At 38.4% G+C, this 16,928-nt stretch overlaps 5 protein-coding genes across 5 annotated transcripts; 1 reads left to right on the top strand and 4 right to left on the bottom strand.

The window, feature by feature from the left end:
• Positions 1 to 380: 380 nt before the first annotated feature.
• On the bottom strand, positions 381 to 4,450 carry LOC137726987 (uncharacterized). Its single transcript, XM_068465938.2, has 11 exons — positions 3,986 to 4,450; positions 3,696 to 3,837; positions 3,195 to 3,262; positions 2,861 to 2,931; positions 2,513 to 2,755; positions 2,055 to 2,218; positions 1,918 to 1,973; positions 1,760 to 1,812; positions 1,030 to 1,198; positions 856 to 953; positions 381 to 769 (listed from the first exon to the last, which is right to left on the bottom strand). Exons 1-11 carry the CDS (start codon positions 4,134 to 4,136, stop codon positions 662 to 664), a joined length of 1,323 nt encoding a protein of 440 aa, XP_068322039.2. The 5' UTR covers positions 4,137 to 4,450; the 3' UTR covers positions 381 to 661.
• A 4,219-nt stretch (positions 4,451 to 8,669) lies between these two features.
• Positions 8,670 to 10,566, bottom strand: LOC137722951 (heavy metal-associated isoprenylated plant protein 29-like). The gene is made up of 3 exons (XM_068462088.2): positions 10,441 to 10,566; positions 9,897 to 9,972; positions 8,670 to 9,553 (listed from the first exon to the last, which is right to left on the bottom strand). The coding sequence occupies exons 1-3, from the start codon at positions 10,564 to 10,566 to the stop codon at positions 9,129 to 9,131; spliced, it is 627 nt and encodes a 208-aa protein (XP_068318189.2). The 3' UTR covers positions 8,670 to 9,128.
• Positions 10,567 to 12,387: 1,821 nt separating this feature from the next.
• Positions 12,388 to 13,045, bottom strand: LOC137722930 (uncharacterized protein At5g01610-like; the record flags this gene model as incomplete). Its single annotated transcript, XM_068462061.2, has 1 exon — positions 12,388 to 13,045. A coding segment is annotated over one exon (480 nt), but the record flags the coding sequence as incomplete, so codon positions are not given.
• A 431-nt stretch (positions 13,046 to 13,476) lies between these two features.
• On the top strand, positions 13,477 to 13,884 carry LOC137722913 (uncharacterized protein At5g01610-like). The gene has a single exon (XM_068462036.2). It carries the CDS (start codon positions 13,477 to 13,479, stop codon positions 13,882 to 13,884), a length of 408 nt encoding a protein of 135 aa, XP_068318137.1.
• An 878-nt stretch (positions 13,885 to 14,762) lies between these two features.
• On the bottom strand, positions 14,763 to 16,700 carry LOC137726224 (POLLEN-EXPRESSED TRANSCRIPTION FACTOR 2). Its single transcript, XM_068465116.2, has one exon. It carries the CDS (start codon positions 16,586 to 16,588, stop codon positions 14,963 to 14,965), a length of 1,626 nt encoding a protein of 541 aa, XP_068321217.2. The 5' UTR covers positions 16,589 to 16,700; the 3' UTR covers positions 14,763 to 14,962.
• Between the last annotated feature and the right edge of the window lie 228 nt (positions 16,701 to 16,928).

The raw sequence follows: 16,928 nt of genomic DNA, 5'->3' as shown, positions 1-16,928 counted from the left end.
AATTTGGTCCCTGAGATTTGAAATCGATAGAAGTGCTTGTGAAATTTGTCCAACGCCAATCATTTTGGTCATTCTGTAAAAAAATATCTGTTAAACAAAGGCCAAAACGACCAAAATACCCTCAATTTAATAAACAATGGACCAAAATGATTTGACAAAAATTAAGGATATTTTTGTCATTTTATCCTAATTTACCGGAGATTTTCACAAAATAATCAAAATGATTGACGGTAAACAGACTCAAGGACCAGTTCTATTGATTTTAAATCTAAGGAACCAAAGTAAGGAATTAAGCTAATCTCAAGGACTATTTTGACTAAAAAGCCTAATTAAAGAGAGAAAAAATAGTATCCAATGTAAATTGCAATTTGCAACTGAGGTTTTGTATGTAATTTGTTGCTAATTTTCATTGCAAGTCACTTTATATAAATTTCTTTTTTTCGCAATAGCGAAGCTAACGGACTACATTTATCGATCACATTGCAGATTACATGTACAAATGTGAAATGTACATCCCATACATCTTTGGACATGTTAAAGCTTATACGAGGGCAACAAAGAGGCGAAGGCGATCTACACTAATTGACCAATAAATGGTGAGGTTAACTTATTCTACAAGTTTTCAACTACACTGCACTTAATATTCCATACAGATTTGAAGCTATAAGCTGGCAGTGATGAATGAGGAGGTGGATTCTTGTTGCTTCAGGCTGTCGGCAACGTGAGCAACCACCCCGACGCCGGCATTGTGAAGCCATTCATTCTTCACCTGGATTCACGAATAGCAATCGATTTAGAAAACCAAACAACAGAGAAGGAAAATCTCGTTAAAAGAAAGATCGATTGATGGGGTACATGGATGTTATTGTGGGCAAAGAAGGGCCAAAACGCCGAGTGAAAGCTGACATCAACTTTTCTCCATCCTAGCTGCTGTAATCCCCGTATCATTTCATCTGTTCACGGGAAAGGCTAGACTTCATCAGCAATCATCCTATTCTGGATTTCTGTTAGCAATTATCGTTTTTGTACCTTCAACAATTTCGTGATATTCTAATGTGTTCTGTATGTTAGGTTCGCTTTGTGCTGCTTCTTTTGCTTTAGCTGCTTTGGGAGGAAAATGGGGACCATCAGAGGAAACTGGAGGACAATACTCCACGTCTACAACATGTTTGTACCCGTCCAAAGACCTGCGAGGAGGCTGCCAATAAAGTTACATATAACCACTGATTAGTGAACAATTTTACATCACAATATCATAGCAGCTACAAAAAAATATACTGTATTTACATAGGCAAGCTTCTTTCCCATATATAATTAGTAATGAAATCCGAAAATGTGCCAAAAAGAATGACCCTTTTTATCTGATTACACCCTCTCATTCGTGCATCCCGCCCACAGCACAATATTGACACTTCCAAGCATCATCATAACTTATCATAATTTCCTTGACCCTGTCAACTTATGACTAATTATCACCAATATATAGTTGTAGTTAGGAAAAAAAGAACATTCAGTCGTAAAAAAACTGGCTTTGCCCCTGGCTAAAAAACGCTCCGCTACTTTAAGCCAAGTCAAATAGTAACAACATTATTTGGCATCTTTTGAGATAGAATTGCGTGTGTATTGCATACAGCATATACAAACAACAGGCGCTTACAAGTTTTGTGAGATTTAAATTGCAAACGCAAACAACTTTTTAAATTGCTCAACAGTAAAATAATTAATTATGGCATGGGTTAAGCAGAGAATGATCTGTCACCTTAAATATTTCCGTCTCCCTCCTAATGGATGATGTACGCCAGCCAACCATATCTGTTTATTGTTAAGGAAATTGATGTGTGGAGAGAGGACAAATGAATTGAAAGTTAATAAGGGCATCTAAATACAGAACAAAATGGATTATATGAAGTAGGATACGATCATAAGACACATTGGCATAAATAATCCGAGATTTGAAGGAGCCCAAAGAAGATCTGCAAAATGAAACATGTTTGAACCACTATACAACTTGGCGAAAAATAAATTCAGCAAAGCAACATAAAACCTCTACTTACATAAACTTTCCATCTTCGCAATCAGATGCCATTCTCAAAAGAAGTGGTGGTCTTTCGGGCTTACCATCAGTGAGAAACAGCTGACTACCAGTTCGACCAACAATAATAGGAGCAATTGGAGCAGCCAGCTTTTCTAAAAAAGGTACTCCCAATAAAAATGGAAGCTGCAGAAAAAGAAAATCAAAGGAATTTAAAATTTTCTAATTCAAGGTAAGGTTTGAGTAGATCCATATACTGGATATCAGTCTGTTACAGCCATCTTAATTCATCATACAACAGCAAAGCATCGAACACACATAGTCAACAATTCACTTCGGTCATTGTTACAATTTACCATTCTCGCATTCAAAGTATCAGTATAAGGACTATCTTTACAGTAAACCTTGACTTTGTAAAGAAGTAAGAGTCCAAAATGGCATCAATTCACAGATACAATGAAATCAAGTTGATAGACAGACCTGCTTTTTCCCTCGCACCCCAAGATGTGGAGTTGCCAATGTTACAAAATTGATAGGCTCTAACCCAGCTATCTTTCCTTGTCTCAAAGAGTTTGCCGTTCGTGTATTTGCAGTAGTTGACCTGGCACTATCATTGGGTGTGTAAAGGACAGAAATTGCGTATCTTGCAAATAAGCCCCCAAGAGAATGGGCTAAAAATGAGATCTTCTTCAGGCTCTCTGTCTTTTGTACAAGTTGCATAACCTGTTTATCATGAATGCCAAGGTTATGCAACTATAATCTGCTATTTCAAAACAAAACTTAAAGCATAAAACTTTTAAACAGTGGCTCATAAATGTCAGAACTCACTTCATCTGCTAATCGTTTCCCAGCTCCACCAATACCAGAAAAAGTTTTGGTGTACGTGTTACATGAACTTGCTGCACATTCATTAACCTTGATGTTAACAACTCACAGACCAACAGCCTATATCAAATTCATGCATTTCAAAGACATGGAAACTGCAAAAAGCAATCTGATGTCGAGTCACCATCTGTCACATCTTAATGACCGTAATATCTGTTCTTCCCAGTAGATGCATAAGATTTAGGTCATTTCAGTTGAGGTTTCTGATTGTCCTTCCTAGTCTAAAAGCCGTCAACATAGTAAGCTGAAAGCCTGAAAGTAAATAAGATAAATTTACCATAGATTAAGAAATTTCTTCCTAGACGCCTTTTTAACTCCGCTTCCACGTATGTCCAGTCACTTGGGCTGCATTACTAAGAATCAGTCAACTCGATATCAATTTGGGGAAAAAAGTAGCCAAAGATATGCACCAAGGAGACAAAAGTTTGTAAGCAATGAACCACAGAAAGCGCTATTGTAAGCGTCAAACATGTGGAACCCAAAAATTGTAGTAAGTAGCACTAAAAAGACTCAAAGATATCCAACAACACCACCCAAGCCTTACTCCACCAAGTGGGATCCGGGGTCGGCTGTATGAATCCTAGAACGTCACTGCGCTCGGTTTTGCACCAAGTAAACAAAATCAAGCACATTACATAACCCTCTACCTAATTTTCCTTTACCATTTACACTTGCTTCAATGAAAAGTAAAAAATTTCCGTAAAGGAGTAAACTTTACAGAAACAAGAACAAATTACAATCACAGGCAGAGCTCCATGAGACTAGGAACAAGATATACCTTGCCATGATGCCATGAACAAGGACGAGAAGATGATCGGGTTTCTCCTCCGCATTTGCAACACCCCTCGAGGGTCCGAAATTTCCCTGACTAGTCATAGCTTGAGCTCTAAGACCTTGATTTCTCCAACTACTATATATGCCTGCAACAAAAAATGTCGACTAGAAATTAATTCAAATATCATCGAATACCGTTAAATTGACGAAACTTAAGCAAATATTAGACCTTTGAGCCAAAAATCTCAAAACTTTCCCGGGAAAATTGGATGAGACAGAGAGAGAATTGATTACCGGAACCGAAGCTGAAAGACGAAGAGGAGGAGGACGAACTGGAGGACGAGGAGGACGAAGAGCCGAGAGGTCCCTGGGAGTCGTTCCGCCGATTGCCGCTGAAACTCGGTAAGTACCCAAAGCGCGCGTGAATCAGAGAAGCGGACGCCATGTATGTGTATATATATAGAGAGGGAGAGCGGAGGGGAGAGAGAGAGAGAGAGAGAGAGGGAGGGATCCTAATTTCTCGGTTGAATCAAAGGGATGGAAGTCGGCATCGACGCAATAATGTGGTGATGTTTCTTGTTATCCTTCTGAGAGTTGCTCTGACAAATACGATGCACCCATGTCTCTTTCTTCCTCGCTCCGGCGCTCCGATCTTTATTTTTTGGGTAATAATTACCAACTTTAACTAATTAATTAACAACCAAACTAAACATACTTTTGTTCAAGGATTGATACCCACCTTAACACTTTAATTGTTCCAGTAATTTACATTTTTTTTTTCTTTAAATGGGAAGATGTGCGCAAAAAAATAAACGGAAAAATCAACTTAATTGACAAAATAAATGAACGCCAAAACAAATTGAAAGTATAGAGATTAAATGCAAGTAAAAACACCAAAGGAAAGAAAACTGAAAATACAAGAAAATTACAAGATTATTATTTGCAATGTGGCCTATTAATAGGAAAATCACATTTCTTTTTTACGTAAAATATACAAAATTGTAATTGACACTTCTGTTTCTTAACGAAAAGAAAATAAGTGGTAAAGAAGTAGAATAATCTGGTCTAAACAAAATATTGGTATTATTGCTAAACATAATCTAAGAAAATCGTGTTAGTTTATTACAAATAGCTTTTCTTGATCAGTGATTTTGGGAGATTCATTGACCCGAGCAGCCAGTGGTCCTGCCGAGTAGACGATTGCAATGAGTGTATAACTATGCATTTGAAATGTGCAATGTTGGTGTCTCAACGTTGGTTTGGTTGGCAAGTTCTTTATTTTGTATGTCGTCTCATCAAAATTTGAGTTTCGCTATAAGTCTCATTTGTATGCAATTTGTAAATTCTTACGTAAGTTCATATCAGCTATAGTTAGCAGTTAGATGTCATGCGTAAATTATTCCAACTTGAGTTTGTAGATAGATTTTGCCTCTGATAGTTAGAGTAACCAATATCCTCTTAAACCTTTTGTTATCCGAGAAAATAGAAGACAAAAAGGGATATAAAATACGTTCATTACAATAGTTGTATAATTTTGTGTCTGAAATGCGTAAGTTTACTGTTCTGTGTTCGAATTTTCTCCTCCCGTCTGTAATGATAAATAAACACACACAATAATATGCTAACAGACGAGATGAAGATATGTATTAAACGGCAGGAAATGGGAGATGATGTCAAATTTGGTGAGCTGCTCAATGTCTAATGGCGCCAAACGGAGGCAATTATTTGGGGGGCGAGTGCCTAGTGTGGTAGTGGCCAACTGCTATGTGGATGCATGCAGTGCCCATCCTTGATGATTGCCAAAAAAAATTATTGTGATGAGAATATGAGTGGTACATCACGTGTTTTTATATAAACGATTAAAAGTTTTATTTTTTAAGTTATTAAATTTTTAACACATATATCTTATTATTTATATAGTGACATATGTTGTATTACCTCGTGTACCAGTCAAAATGAAAAATCTTTTGAAGATTGCTAACCATTTTGTTCCTTGCTTTCTCCACTCCCAATATGCCTATTTTGAGGATTGTAGACTTGGGGGGCGTTTGTTGCGCCGGACTATCTCGGACTGGATTAGCTTCAAGGACTAAGCTGGACTGGCTTAGACTAGACTAAATTGGACTAACTTAGTGAAGCGTTTGGTGCAGTATTGGACTAAGAAGCTGGATAATAACAAATTCTAATATTATATTATTTAATATATAAATTATTAATATTTTATTATGATCTTATCTTTTTCTTCATCTTTTCCTACCATTTCCGTCCCACTTTTTTCCTCTTCTCTCATCGTCCCACCCTCTCCCTCTTTTTTTCCTCTTAGACCTCTCAATTCATGTCTCTTTCTCATTCCTGGTCAAACTCCTTATTGATTCCAATCTCTATTTCTCTGTCCTCCCTCCCTCTCTAGCAATGCGTTGTTCGAATGGAACCTCATGGCTCCAATTTTCCTGACGAGTTGCAGGTTTCCCGATGTGTTTTCCGGCCAACTCTCGTTAAATTGAATGAAGTTAGCACCGCCAAAAAATTCATCACCATCCCTAGATCGAGATCTTAGCTTTGAATGCTCGAATCTGTCATGGATTTGAAGAAGCCCAAACAGGCCGAGACTTCCAGGCCATTTTCTGGCCACATTCAACCACATTTTGGCCTCAATTCAGGTAAAATCGTAATCTTGTCACTCCCAGCTTCAATTTGGTATATTTTATATGAAAGTTGGTTGTGAAATGGATCTAAAAGAGAGTCGGAAAGTTAATGATTGATCTAGGTGACCGGAGATGATGAGGAGTCTGTCGGGAGTGGTCGTTGAGCATGACGAGGACGAGAAAGAGAGGATAGTCTTAGCTAGTCCCATGGTTATTGGGGGGTCTCGCTAAGACCTCTTAGTGAAGGGTTTTGTCCATGCTAGTCCCCTTTAGTCTCATTAATGTTAGTCCCAGCATGGAACAAACACAGTATTGGACTAATAGCTAGTCCAGTCCAGTCCAGTCCAACTTAGTGAGGGCAAACAAACGCCCCCTTGTAGTCATTGGCAAAGTTATCATTTAAACCTTCTCAGTTCTTTCTTTTCGGTTTTTCTTTCGATTCTGCAATGTTGCACGGTAAAATTAAACTAGAGTTTAAGTCGAAGAACCTTTGGCTCCGAGAACTCCAAGATTAGGCTGAGTCTCATTTCAAGATAGAATTATCTCACCAATTTTTTAAGTCATTATATCAGCAAAACTACAACTTCAGGGATATGATTTTTAAAGAATGACTTGGAAAATAGATGTTTTATTTATTTTAAGTAGGGGTGGGCAAATGGGCCCTAGGCCTGTGGGTAGGGGCGGGTATTAGCGGTTCAGGGCAGGGCGGGCCTTTGAAATTTTAGGTTCGGGCTGGTTCCAAAATTATAGAAAAACGGGTACCCGGATCGGCCTGTTTGCAAAAATACCCCCGTGTTGGGTACTGTTACTGTCTCCCAGGCCCACTTCTTTTTGTTCCTCCTCGTGGGCTATGACATTTCTCACTCTCCAGAACACTCCACACACACACACACACACACATCCCACTTCCCCGTGTTTCCCCCTCCCCCAATCTCTCGAACCTTCTCCCTTATTCCTTTTCTTTGTTTCTTCTCCCTCATTCCTTTGCTTTGTTTCTTCTCCCCCCATCTTTACAACTCTCATTCCCAGAGCATAGACACACCACACCACACCCCACCGAGAAATGATATGATGCCACCACCCTCCTCCCCCACCAACTCCTCCTTCTCCTCCTCCGATCTCAACACCGAGGTAACTCATTTCCCTCATTTCTTCCAATTTCGTCAATTTCTTAATTTTGATTTACAAAATTTGTGAAAAGTTGTGAAATTTTCAATCAGATCTCCCAATTTGAGTCGTCTAGCTACAGTGGGGAGTGGTGGAGAGAACTGAGAATGCGCACAACGTGGTCAACTCAAGCTTTCTCTCTCCGGCGAGGAAGTTGGATTTGTGAAGCCTGTGCTCCGGCGGCGCTTTCTTCGTTTTTCTTTTGTTGCCAGACGCTCAGATGGGGTTTCTATTAGAACACCTGGTTTCTGTAATGTATTACAATATGACCCATGCTTTGATTTTGTCTGTTTCTTTATCATATTTGCAATGTTATTCTGATACATTTTTTCACAGTTATTGTTTGTTTGTTATTTTGCAGAAAATTAAGCCAGAGAAGTTGGAGCAAATACTGAAAATTAGAAGGAAAAAACAAAACAGGGTACTCATAGGATCCAGCCCATTTTATACAGGCCGGGTTAGGTCTGGTTCTCAGTTTGAAAATAGTATAATCTGCCCCGGCCTTGCCCGTTGTATTTTCAACCAGGTCCGATCTGGTCCTTTCAATTTTGGGCCCGGCCTAGCCCGTGCCCACCCCTAATTTTACGAATAAGATTTTCGCACTTTTTTTTTACGTGCACCGCTTTATTTATTTTTGTCTTTTATTTCTTCTTTAATTAGTTGAATTCAAAGTCCAAAATAAACAAAAATAGAGGAAAGAAGTGTGTATGATCATTTGAGAGACAATAAATAAATGAGAAAAAATGTGAACAACTTTTTCCTAATATGAGACTTTTTCCCAGATATCTTTTCCTTCAAGGAGAAGGTAAAAATAGGGTTAGGGTTTACCCTGATGCTTTCATAGTCGATCATGTTAATTTTTTGTTTTTATTTCAAGTATTTTTTCTTATAAATTAGTTTTGATAAGAATTTTGTAGTGCTTCTAATAAACGTGGTTATATATTGTTTTAGAGAATAACATTTTATGAGGAAAAGTGTTTTACTTGTTCCGAGCCAGCCAATTTATGCTTCAACAATTTCTCCTTTATTTACAGAATTCATATATTAAGTGGTTCTATCCTGAAGTCTTCTACGGCGTATCAAGCGAAATCCATGTTTACAAATCGGAGACCGATTATACTCTTGGTGTACCTAGATTTTTATTATATATAATGTAGAACAATGAATTTGACACTTGTCTTATAAACCAGATAATTTAGCACTGTATACTGACTATGCTAAAGATAATTTCTTGACTCACAAAATAGAGCACGTGAGGCTAAAAGAGTGGTGTTAGTTAGAACCACTAGCCTTTTTATATTACAACATATCAATCATCTAAGGAAACGAGGAACCAAATAATACACAACGCTAATATGATATACATGATTCTATCCGATTTACAAAGGCAGTGAAGAAAACTTTCAAATTAAATCCAAACATCGTTGCCCCCGTCATGAACTGTAGATTAAGATGGGTTGCATCACACATACGAAAGCTGCGCAATAATAACTCTGCAGAGTGAACAAGCGCGTAGCATCGCATATGTATATTTATGCATGTATTCTTCAAACTAAACGTGCCGCAAAAAAGGTTCACGGGACAACCAGAATTGTACATATTTTAAGTTACACCGTCACATTGATTCACATTATGGAACAAGCATGAGGATTGTCATCACTGAACACATCAATGTCCTGCTCATTAAACATGGTGGAATACGGAGGGGGTTGATAGTAGCCATGTTCCTGATTAGTGGAGCCATGTTTATAGTAGTTGTAGGAATATGATGAGGAGGAGGATTTAGGTACTGAAATGTAGGTAGTGATGGGCAGATGGTGGGTGGTAATCTGACGGTTATGATGATGCTTATGATGATGATCCAGATCAAGCGGCTGATGTTGTTGATAGTAGTCAAGGCCAAAGTTGTGGTACTCAGGGTTGTAAGGGTAAGGCCAAAGCTCGGCTCTTTTTCCAGTCTTCCTCACTGCCCTCAGAACTTTCTCTTGATCAACCCATCCCATTACAGTCACCTTTTGCATGTTGAAGTCCACATCAACAGCATCTACTCCTGGTACATATATAGAATAATGTCAGAATCACAATAGTAATCAAAATTAATATCGTTAATTATTTTATTTATAATTAACCATACTGGCAGTCTGGTTATCTGGGACCTTAACTATGGGGAAAAGCCTTGGTCTTGGTCTTGGTTTTTGTAATTAGTTTTAGTTAATTTTATACGGCAACCCCAGTACTTCGATTTATAATCGAGCCATAATTAGATAATTAAACTTCCGATGTGAGACATTTCTTCATATCCTTACCATCTAGATATTTATTAGAAAAAGTTTCAATCAAACGGGATATTTAGAACGCAAAAAAAGTAAAAGGATCAATAACTTGCACCATACCTTTCAGCTTTTTTAGAGAACTCCTAATCTTATTCTCGCAGCCAGCACAATCCATGGTCACTATCATCTCTACTATCTGCACAAAATCAATAGATAACTTTAAAAATTACAGTTCATGCATGGACACAAGACCAGAGTGAAACACATATATGTTGCTTTGGCTAATTAAAATGCGCGACCAATCGGTGGAGAAGATTGCATATGTTGAAGCATTCACTAGAAAAAAAATACATGGCATGCATATTGGAAGGCCATATAATAATATATGTGGATGCTGTTAACTATAACCCTAATCATGCTTGCAGCTGTATGTGAAACTTCAAAAACAGGCACATGTACGCACACACACATATAGGGCAACAGAGGGATGAGAGTGGACGTTTTGCGTTCTGCATTAAACTCCAAGGAGCTAAGATCGCCTAGTCTTCTATTTTATTAAAGAAAAAAGGCTATAGCAGTATATGTCACCATGCATGATAATAACTTAGACGTGCAAACAGAAATGAAGGAGTGAGGGTAAGGCTAAGCTATGTGGTTTTCTCACCGTCATGTTAGAATATTGAGATATATAGATCTTTGAGCCTCTCTCTCTCTCTCGAACTCTTTTGGAATGAGAAACTAAACTGCAATTGCACTCAATATATATAGCAAAAGATTGCAGAGAAGTCATATAGATATTTGATGAGTTCTTCAACGCTGCCATGGCAAGATAAGTGAGAATATTTTTAAAAAGTGAGTAGTCCCCACAACCATCTTTTCTTTTTTATCTTTCGTTTTCTTAATCTTGTTGCTTTGAATGAAAGTGCACAGCAAATGCACAGAAGTTGAATTGCAGCCTGGCTCGTCTGCTGATCTATTTAATTTCTATATTAATCTCTTAATTATCTATTATTTGTCAAGGACTCAAACGTGTAGTTAAGTGTGGAAATGAAGTAACAACAGTTTTATTAAATTTTCATTGCAATTATTGAGCCTTTTGGTCGTCTGAATAGTTATCAACGCCATTTACCGTCGTCATCAGCACTGAAATGTTCTTAAACTATCGTCATCATCTGTATATATAGTCGTTGTATGCATGGATATACCATAATACATCACCTTCTGTATAACTTATGTGCAAGGTGGTCTACTAGTTAAGGTTCATCCAACTGTATCGGAGGTATATGCTAGTGAACACCCAAGCTACATGGAATATGGATATATATGTGCGACTGTGAACCATCGATGCATATGCATTTCACAAAATATAACAATCACCCATGCCACGCATCGGAGTCTTATGCTAGCATAATTCTGACAACTGTTGATTACATCTGTAATATATTCCATTTTTATTTTTCCATGATACTTTATCATAATACATTAGCACATAAAGTCATTAAAACAATGCATTCGCGTCATGTAAATGATTCTCCAATACAAAAAGCGTAAACATCACTTTCTAACTACCAAAAGAAAAGAACTGAAATCATATCATATCATATCACAATTGGCGTACTTGGATTCGAAAAGGAAAAAAGGGGGTGCAATTGACTTGGTCTCCCGATTCATACATCAAGGTTTCTTCTCCCAGAAAAATGCACGGAGATATTAATATAGTTGGCCTAGTTGCTTCCTGCAGGACCATAGGTGATTCCAAAATCATGTGCACCGTGATCTCTATATGATTCGGGGACTTTCAAGTAGACGATTTTTGTATTTAATTGGTGAAGATAATAACGTCCTACGTGTGAAAGTTACACAATGATACCATAGGTTGCAAGCACGTTTTGAGCAAGAAAGAGAGATTATTTAAGGTCTTGTTTGGAGTTTAGTATTGGTTTGCATATATAACTCACTACATATGATGAATGACGATTGGAGAAATATACGTCAACTTGTACTATTGAATAGAATGTTGAGTTTCTATTCATGCATACGTTCCAAGTTCGAAACTCTCATATTCTCTAAATTATTTTAATAGTTTCGAACTCCCTCCCTCCCTTTACTAATAATAAAAATTAAATAAAAAACTTGTATATTCTCTAATTGAACATATTAGATCGATGAATTAGTCTAACTAAAATTTATCCCTTCCCAGTCCAACCCTTTATCTGTAGCTAATCGATCTTCTACCTACATTTTAATGCAACTAAAGAACATTCATCCTTTCATGCAACATTCATTAAATCTACGAGTTATCCAAGTCAAGTCTAGCATAAACATCAAATGATGTCGAAGTCTCTAAAATGTTATGCCGTATTGGTGGCATGTATAATTTTAGTGGCTAAATAAAAATATATACCTTCACTCGTTATGCATGATTCTTTTCAAATCATGTTAGCTTTGCATTAGGATTCATCCCAAAGATTATGTTCTAATTGGTCACTAGAGAATGTGTACCCTTACACCATGTTTGCTCTTCACTGCAATTTCTCTAACGATTGGGTTGGAGAACCTTTTGCTTTTCTTTTTTTGGTCCAAAACCTCTTGCTTTTCTAAGTTGGATTGCTTGAGCATAATAATTATTTTCGTTTCAATAATATTACATAACTTGTCTGACAGTCTTTAAATTTTAAATACCATCAACTGAATTTTTATTTCTCTAGTGGGAGACCACAATCAGAAGCCATGTCAAAAATAGTAACTGATGAAATGGAGGCACCTACTGAATCTTAGTAGTCCATGCATTACTGCCCGGCAGCAAATGCCTCGACCAGGAAAGTCTTGGTGATACCGGCAAGGCACTTGAAGTTGATTTTTCCGGCAGGCTGATCAACGTTTATTTCACTCACTGGAAGCCATAGCATGAGCTCCTTAGCCTTCACTCCCTTGAGCTTCTTAATCTTCTGCTTCTCAATATAGCCTTTGATTTCAGTGTCATAACTCACAAGCTTACTGATCAACTTGAAGTTGTGTTCGACCTTCTTCTTCTGGACGATCCACATGTAGCCGGTGGCTCTCACAAAGCCAACTTCGATCACATCAGCAAGAGGCAAAAGCCCTAGCGGAAGTCCGAACTCTTGGAGCAAGGCGGTCGCCAATGCCAGCCCCTCGTCGTGGCCCTTCTTCACGATTCCTCCTTCTCCGCCATGATAAAAAAAAATTATTTCCTTAAAAGTTTTCGAATGAAGCAGTGAAGTTATTAGTATTTTGGGGTAAAGAGGGTTAATTTATCCAAGTATGAATTAACATAAACAGGTGGAATTGTAATCGTCCTTTTGGTTTTAAGTACAAAGCTCACTAACATAAACAGGTGGAATTGTACTTTCCAAGCTGCACATAATACTCAATGGTAAGTTGTAATTGTCTTCAACGAACAAGAAGAATAGGACACAACAAGAGCAGCAAAATGGGTGATGACCACAACACACATGGTAGCTTCGGCGGTTTTGACAGTTGCTCGTAGAATACGGATAAATTTTACGCCGGATTAGAGAGAAATTTTGGTGATTAAAACAAAGAAAAACACCTTGGTTTCTCCATTCTGTTTGTCCTATGCATGTAGTAACTTGATATAAATTAATCCCATTCACCCCAAAGTGCCTACAACTTCACAAAACTACTTTGGAACTTTAATAAAGATATACAATAGTTTACCATGGCGGAGAAGGAAGGAGGAATCGTGAAGAAAGGCCACGAGGAGGGACTGAGATTGGCTACCGCCTTGCTCCAAGAGTTTGAACTTCCGCTAGGGCTTTTGCCTCTTGCTGATGTGATCGAAGTTGGCTTTGTGAGAGCCACCGGCTACATGTGGATCGTCCAGAAGAAGAAGGTCGAACACAGCTTCAAGTTGATCAGTAAGCTTGTGAGTTATGACACTGAAATCAAAGGCTATGTTGAGAAGCAGAAGATTAAGAAGCTCAAGGGAGTGAAGGCTAAGGAGCTTATGCTATGGCCTCCGGTTAGTGAAATAATCGTTGATCAGCCTGCTGGAAAAATCAACTTCAAGAGTCTTGCTGGTATCACCAAGACTTTCCCCGTTGAGGCATTTGCTGCTGGGCAGTAAGCTCATGTTGACCACCAAGCAGGACAAGATCCAGTAGGTGCCTAGATTTCATCAGCTTACAACTTTGGTTCCTATTTGGGGAAGCCGATCTTTCTCTCTTTTCTCTCCATTGCTGTCCAAGAATGGCTTTATTTTGATAACGTTTCGGATTGTGGTATCCTACTACAAAAATAAACATTAAGACAATGATAATCAATACTATATGAAGTGGATTTAAGAATTTCATGCTTTCTCTTCATGCCAGTTTCACACCATAAAAAATGACTATAGCGGTACAGAATTTTCGAAATACTAAATTTCAAAACAGACAATTTCTTTTCCTGTTCTCTGGTAAGCAAGATATGTAAGCAATAAAATGAGCATCAATCATCAAACGGGTCATCAAAAACAGTTTAAAGCACCAGCAAAAATGTAACAAAAGAGGGGACTGGAAGAAATACAGATTTTACTGTATTTATTTAAGAGTTAAAGCATAATGAATTACTTAAACGATCAGCCTTACTCGTACAGAGGAACCTGCATTCCACTGCTTCCATGGTTTCATTCAACCATCTCTAGTTTTCTCGGCTGTTTAGCCTACTCATACCGGAAATGCAGAAACTAATACACTTCACTGCAGCAGAAAACAAAATATGAGGAAAAAGCAAGCAGCGTTAAATTGTCCAGAAAAAAAAGGAAACAGCTTTATATCTATCACTCCAGATGGTATACACTATTTTCATTCTCTGAAGAATGGCCCATGCGGTATCGATTCTATCCTTTATGACTGAAAAACGCTAATCTATGAGCCAGGCAACATAAAAACCACTACATGTATAGAAAAGATAAACCTTTTGAGACAATTTCCTTACTTAATAATTAATAATTGAGACAAAGAATTAGGCCAAATGTATATCAATATAATTGCCAATCTTCTGTTCAAAAAGAGGAAACAAAACTTTCGTAACTCGTATGATTGTATCAGTTGTAAGATCTACAAAATCTAGCAAATTCAGTTAAAAAGAAGTCGCTTCGATCATGGAGTTGCAAAGGCGTGCAGGCACATTCCTCACATTTCAGTTCCAAAGTGCAGAAGCTCTCACACAACCCCAGAGTTAAATACATATAATTCCAGTAATACATTGTACCACCCCTTCTCGATTTCCTCCTCTTTTACTTTATGAAGGAGGAGGGTTTCAATAATTAAATCTTCCCAATCAATGCCACGTCCTCTCTTTCTCTTCTTCCTAGTATGTACCTCTTCAGAAATGCAAATGTCGCTGCTGTCACCTGAACGAGCATTTGATGGACACATAATTCTATCAATTCGCTGCTTGGCAGCATTTATCTTTTCTTTCCTCCTCTTAACAGCTACACAACCATTAACAAAAGACGGAGGTATAGCATCCAATCCTACATCTTTCTCCAATATCTCCTTAAGCAGAAGCCTCTTGCTCATTTCCGACTGTCCATTCCACCACTCAGCACAAGCATGGAGCGCAAAACCTTGCCTCTTTTTTGTTCCACGAACTTCTTCAAATCCCTTAGAGGACTTAACATTGTCAACCTCATCTGAAAACTTTGAGTAAATCATTGATAAGCATTCATGTGAAAGCTTCAACGAATCCATATCCTCAACACCCAATTTGCACCCACCATCTTCCACCTCAAAGTACCGAGACTCATGTGAAAGCTTTAAATTATCCATTTCTGTATCAAAATCGTCTTCAAAACAGAAGTCACTTGCGTATCCACTATCATTCCTCAAATATTCTCTAACATTTCCCAAATCAAAACAAATGCCGCCCACCAAATCCTTTTTCCCACTCGGCTCTGACATCGACTTCCTCTCCATATACTGAATGACAAACGGTGCATTCTTAATCACATTCTTAACTGTAATATCCTTCCCCCAAGGCAAGGCCTGCGCAACCTTCACAAGCGCCTCTAAAAGCTCCCTATATCGCAATTTACAAGTGTGGACAACAGCATGAATTTCCTTAGCCAAATCCTCAATCCTAACCCCAACGCCATTCAACTCCGCCACAAGAGCCAACACTGCCGCCACCATCGGAAGCGGCCTACGCCCGGTTGTCAAAAACCACTTCTTTGCACAATTTAGCAGAAATATCCCCTGTTTTCTCATTCTCTCCCTCTTATCTCCTTCAATTCCCTCGAAACTACAAAAATTCCTAAGCATCCGCTCGAACAAATTGACAATATCGAATTCCGGAAACTCAGGTTTTTTCAAATCCAAAAAATTAACTACACGCATTATCATCCTACCCAATTCATAAACATCCGTGCCGCCGATCACCGAAACGACCTCGGCGATCGGCAAGGGCTTGTTGTCCCTTCTCATGGCAACATACGCGCAAGCACCAACGAAAATATTGAACCAATTACCTTGGCCGTACTCACCTACCGTGACTTCCCTAGCCATGGCTTTGACGGCATCGGCCTCGGCGGTGGAGAGGCCGAGGCGGAGCGACATGGATTCGATAAATTTTAGGGCTTCGTAAACTTTGGTCTCTTTGTAGCTGTAAACGTTGCCCGAGCCGGTGGTGCCGACGGAGACGAAGGTGCCGGTGGGGCCGGAGAGGCCGCCGTATTGGTGGACGTAGTTGTCGTACTCTTGGAGCTTGCCGCAGGTGGAGCAGGAGAGGTTTTCGGTGACGTCATCGCGGATGAAGGTTTTGCCGCGGCAATTGCTGCAGACGGGCATGTTTTGGGGTCGGCGATTGAGGTGGTGGTGGAGGCTCTCAGTGTTTCGTCAGCCAATTTATACAGAGATTTTTTTATTTTTTATTTTTTATTTTTCGGAATTTTAGAGTCTAAAACCCTAATAAAGCGTTTTGAGAATTTGTAATAGCATATGGCACGCTGGAAGAAATTTTTATTTTTGTTTTTGAAATATAATGAGAGAGGAAGAGAGTATGAAGTTTTTTTTATTTTTATATTTTTATTTTTATAATTAGAGATATATTAGAATTACATGTAAGTGAAGTTTTGGAAAAATAAAATAAAATTTGGCTGTGTAAAATTACATTTCTGCCTCATATTTC

The sequence above is a fragment of the Pyrus communis genome, chromosome 5 (genome assembly GCF_041283825.1).
Source record: "Pyrus communis isolate YQ-2024b chromosome 5, ASM4128382v1, whole genome shotgun sequence".
NCBI classification, from domain to species: domain Eukaryota; kingdom Viridiplantae; phylum Streptophyta; class Magnoliopsida; order Rosales; family Rosaceae; genus Pyrus; species Pyrus communis.
This window is presented reverse-complemented; position numbering and strand designations above follow the sequence as displayed.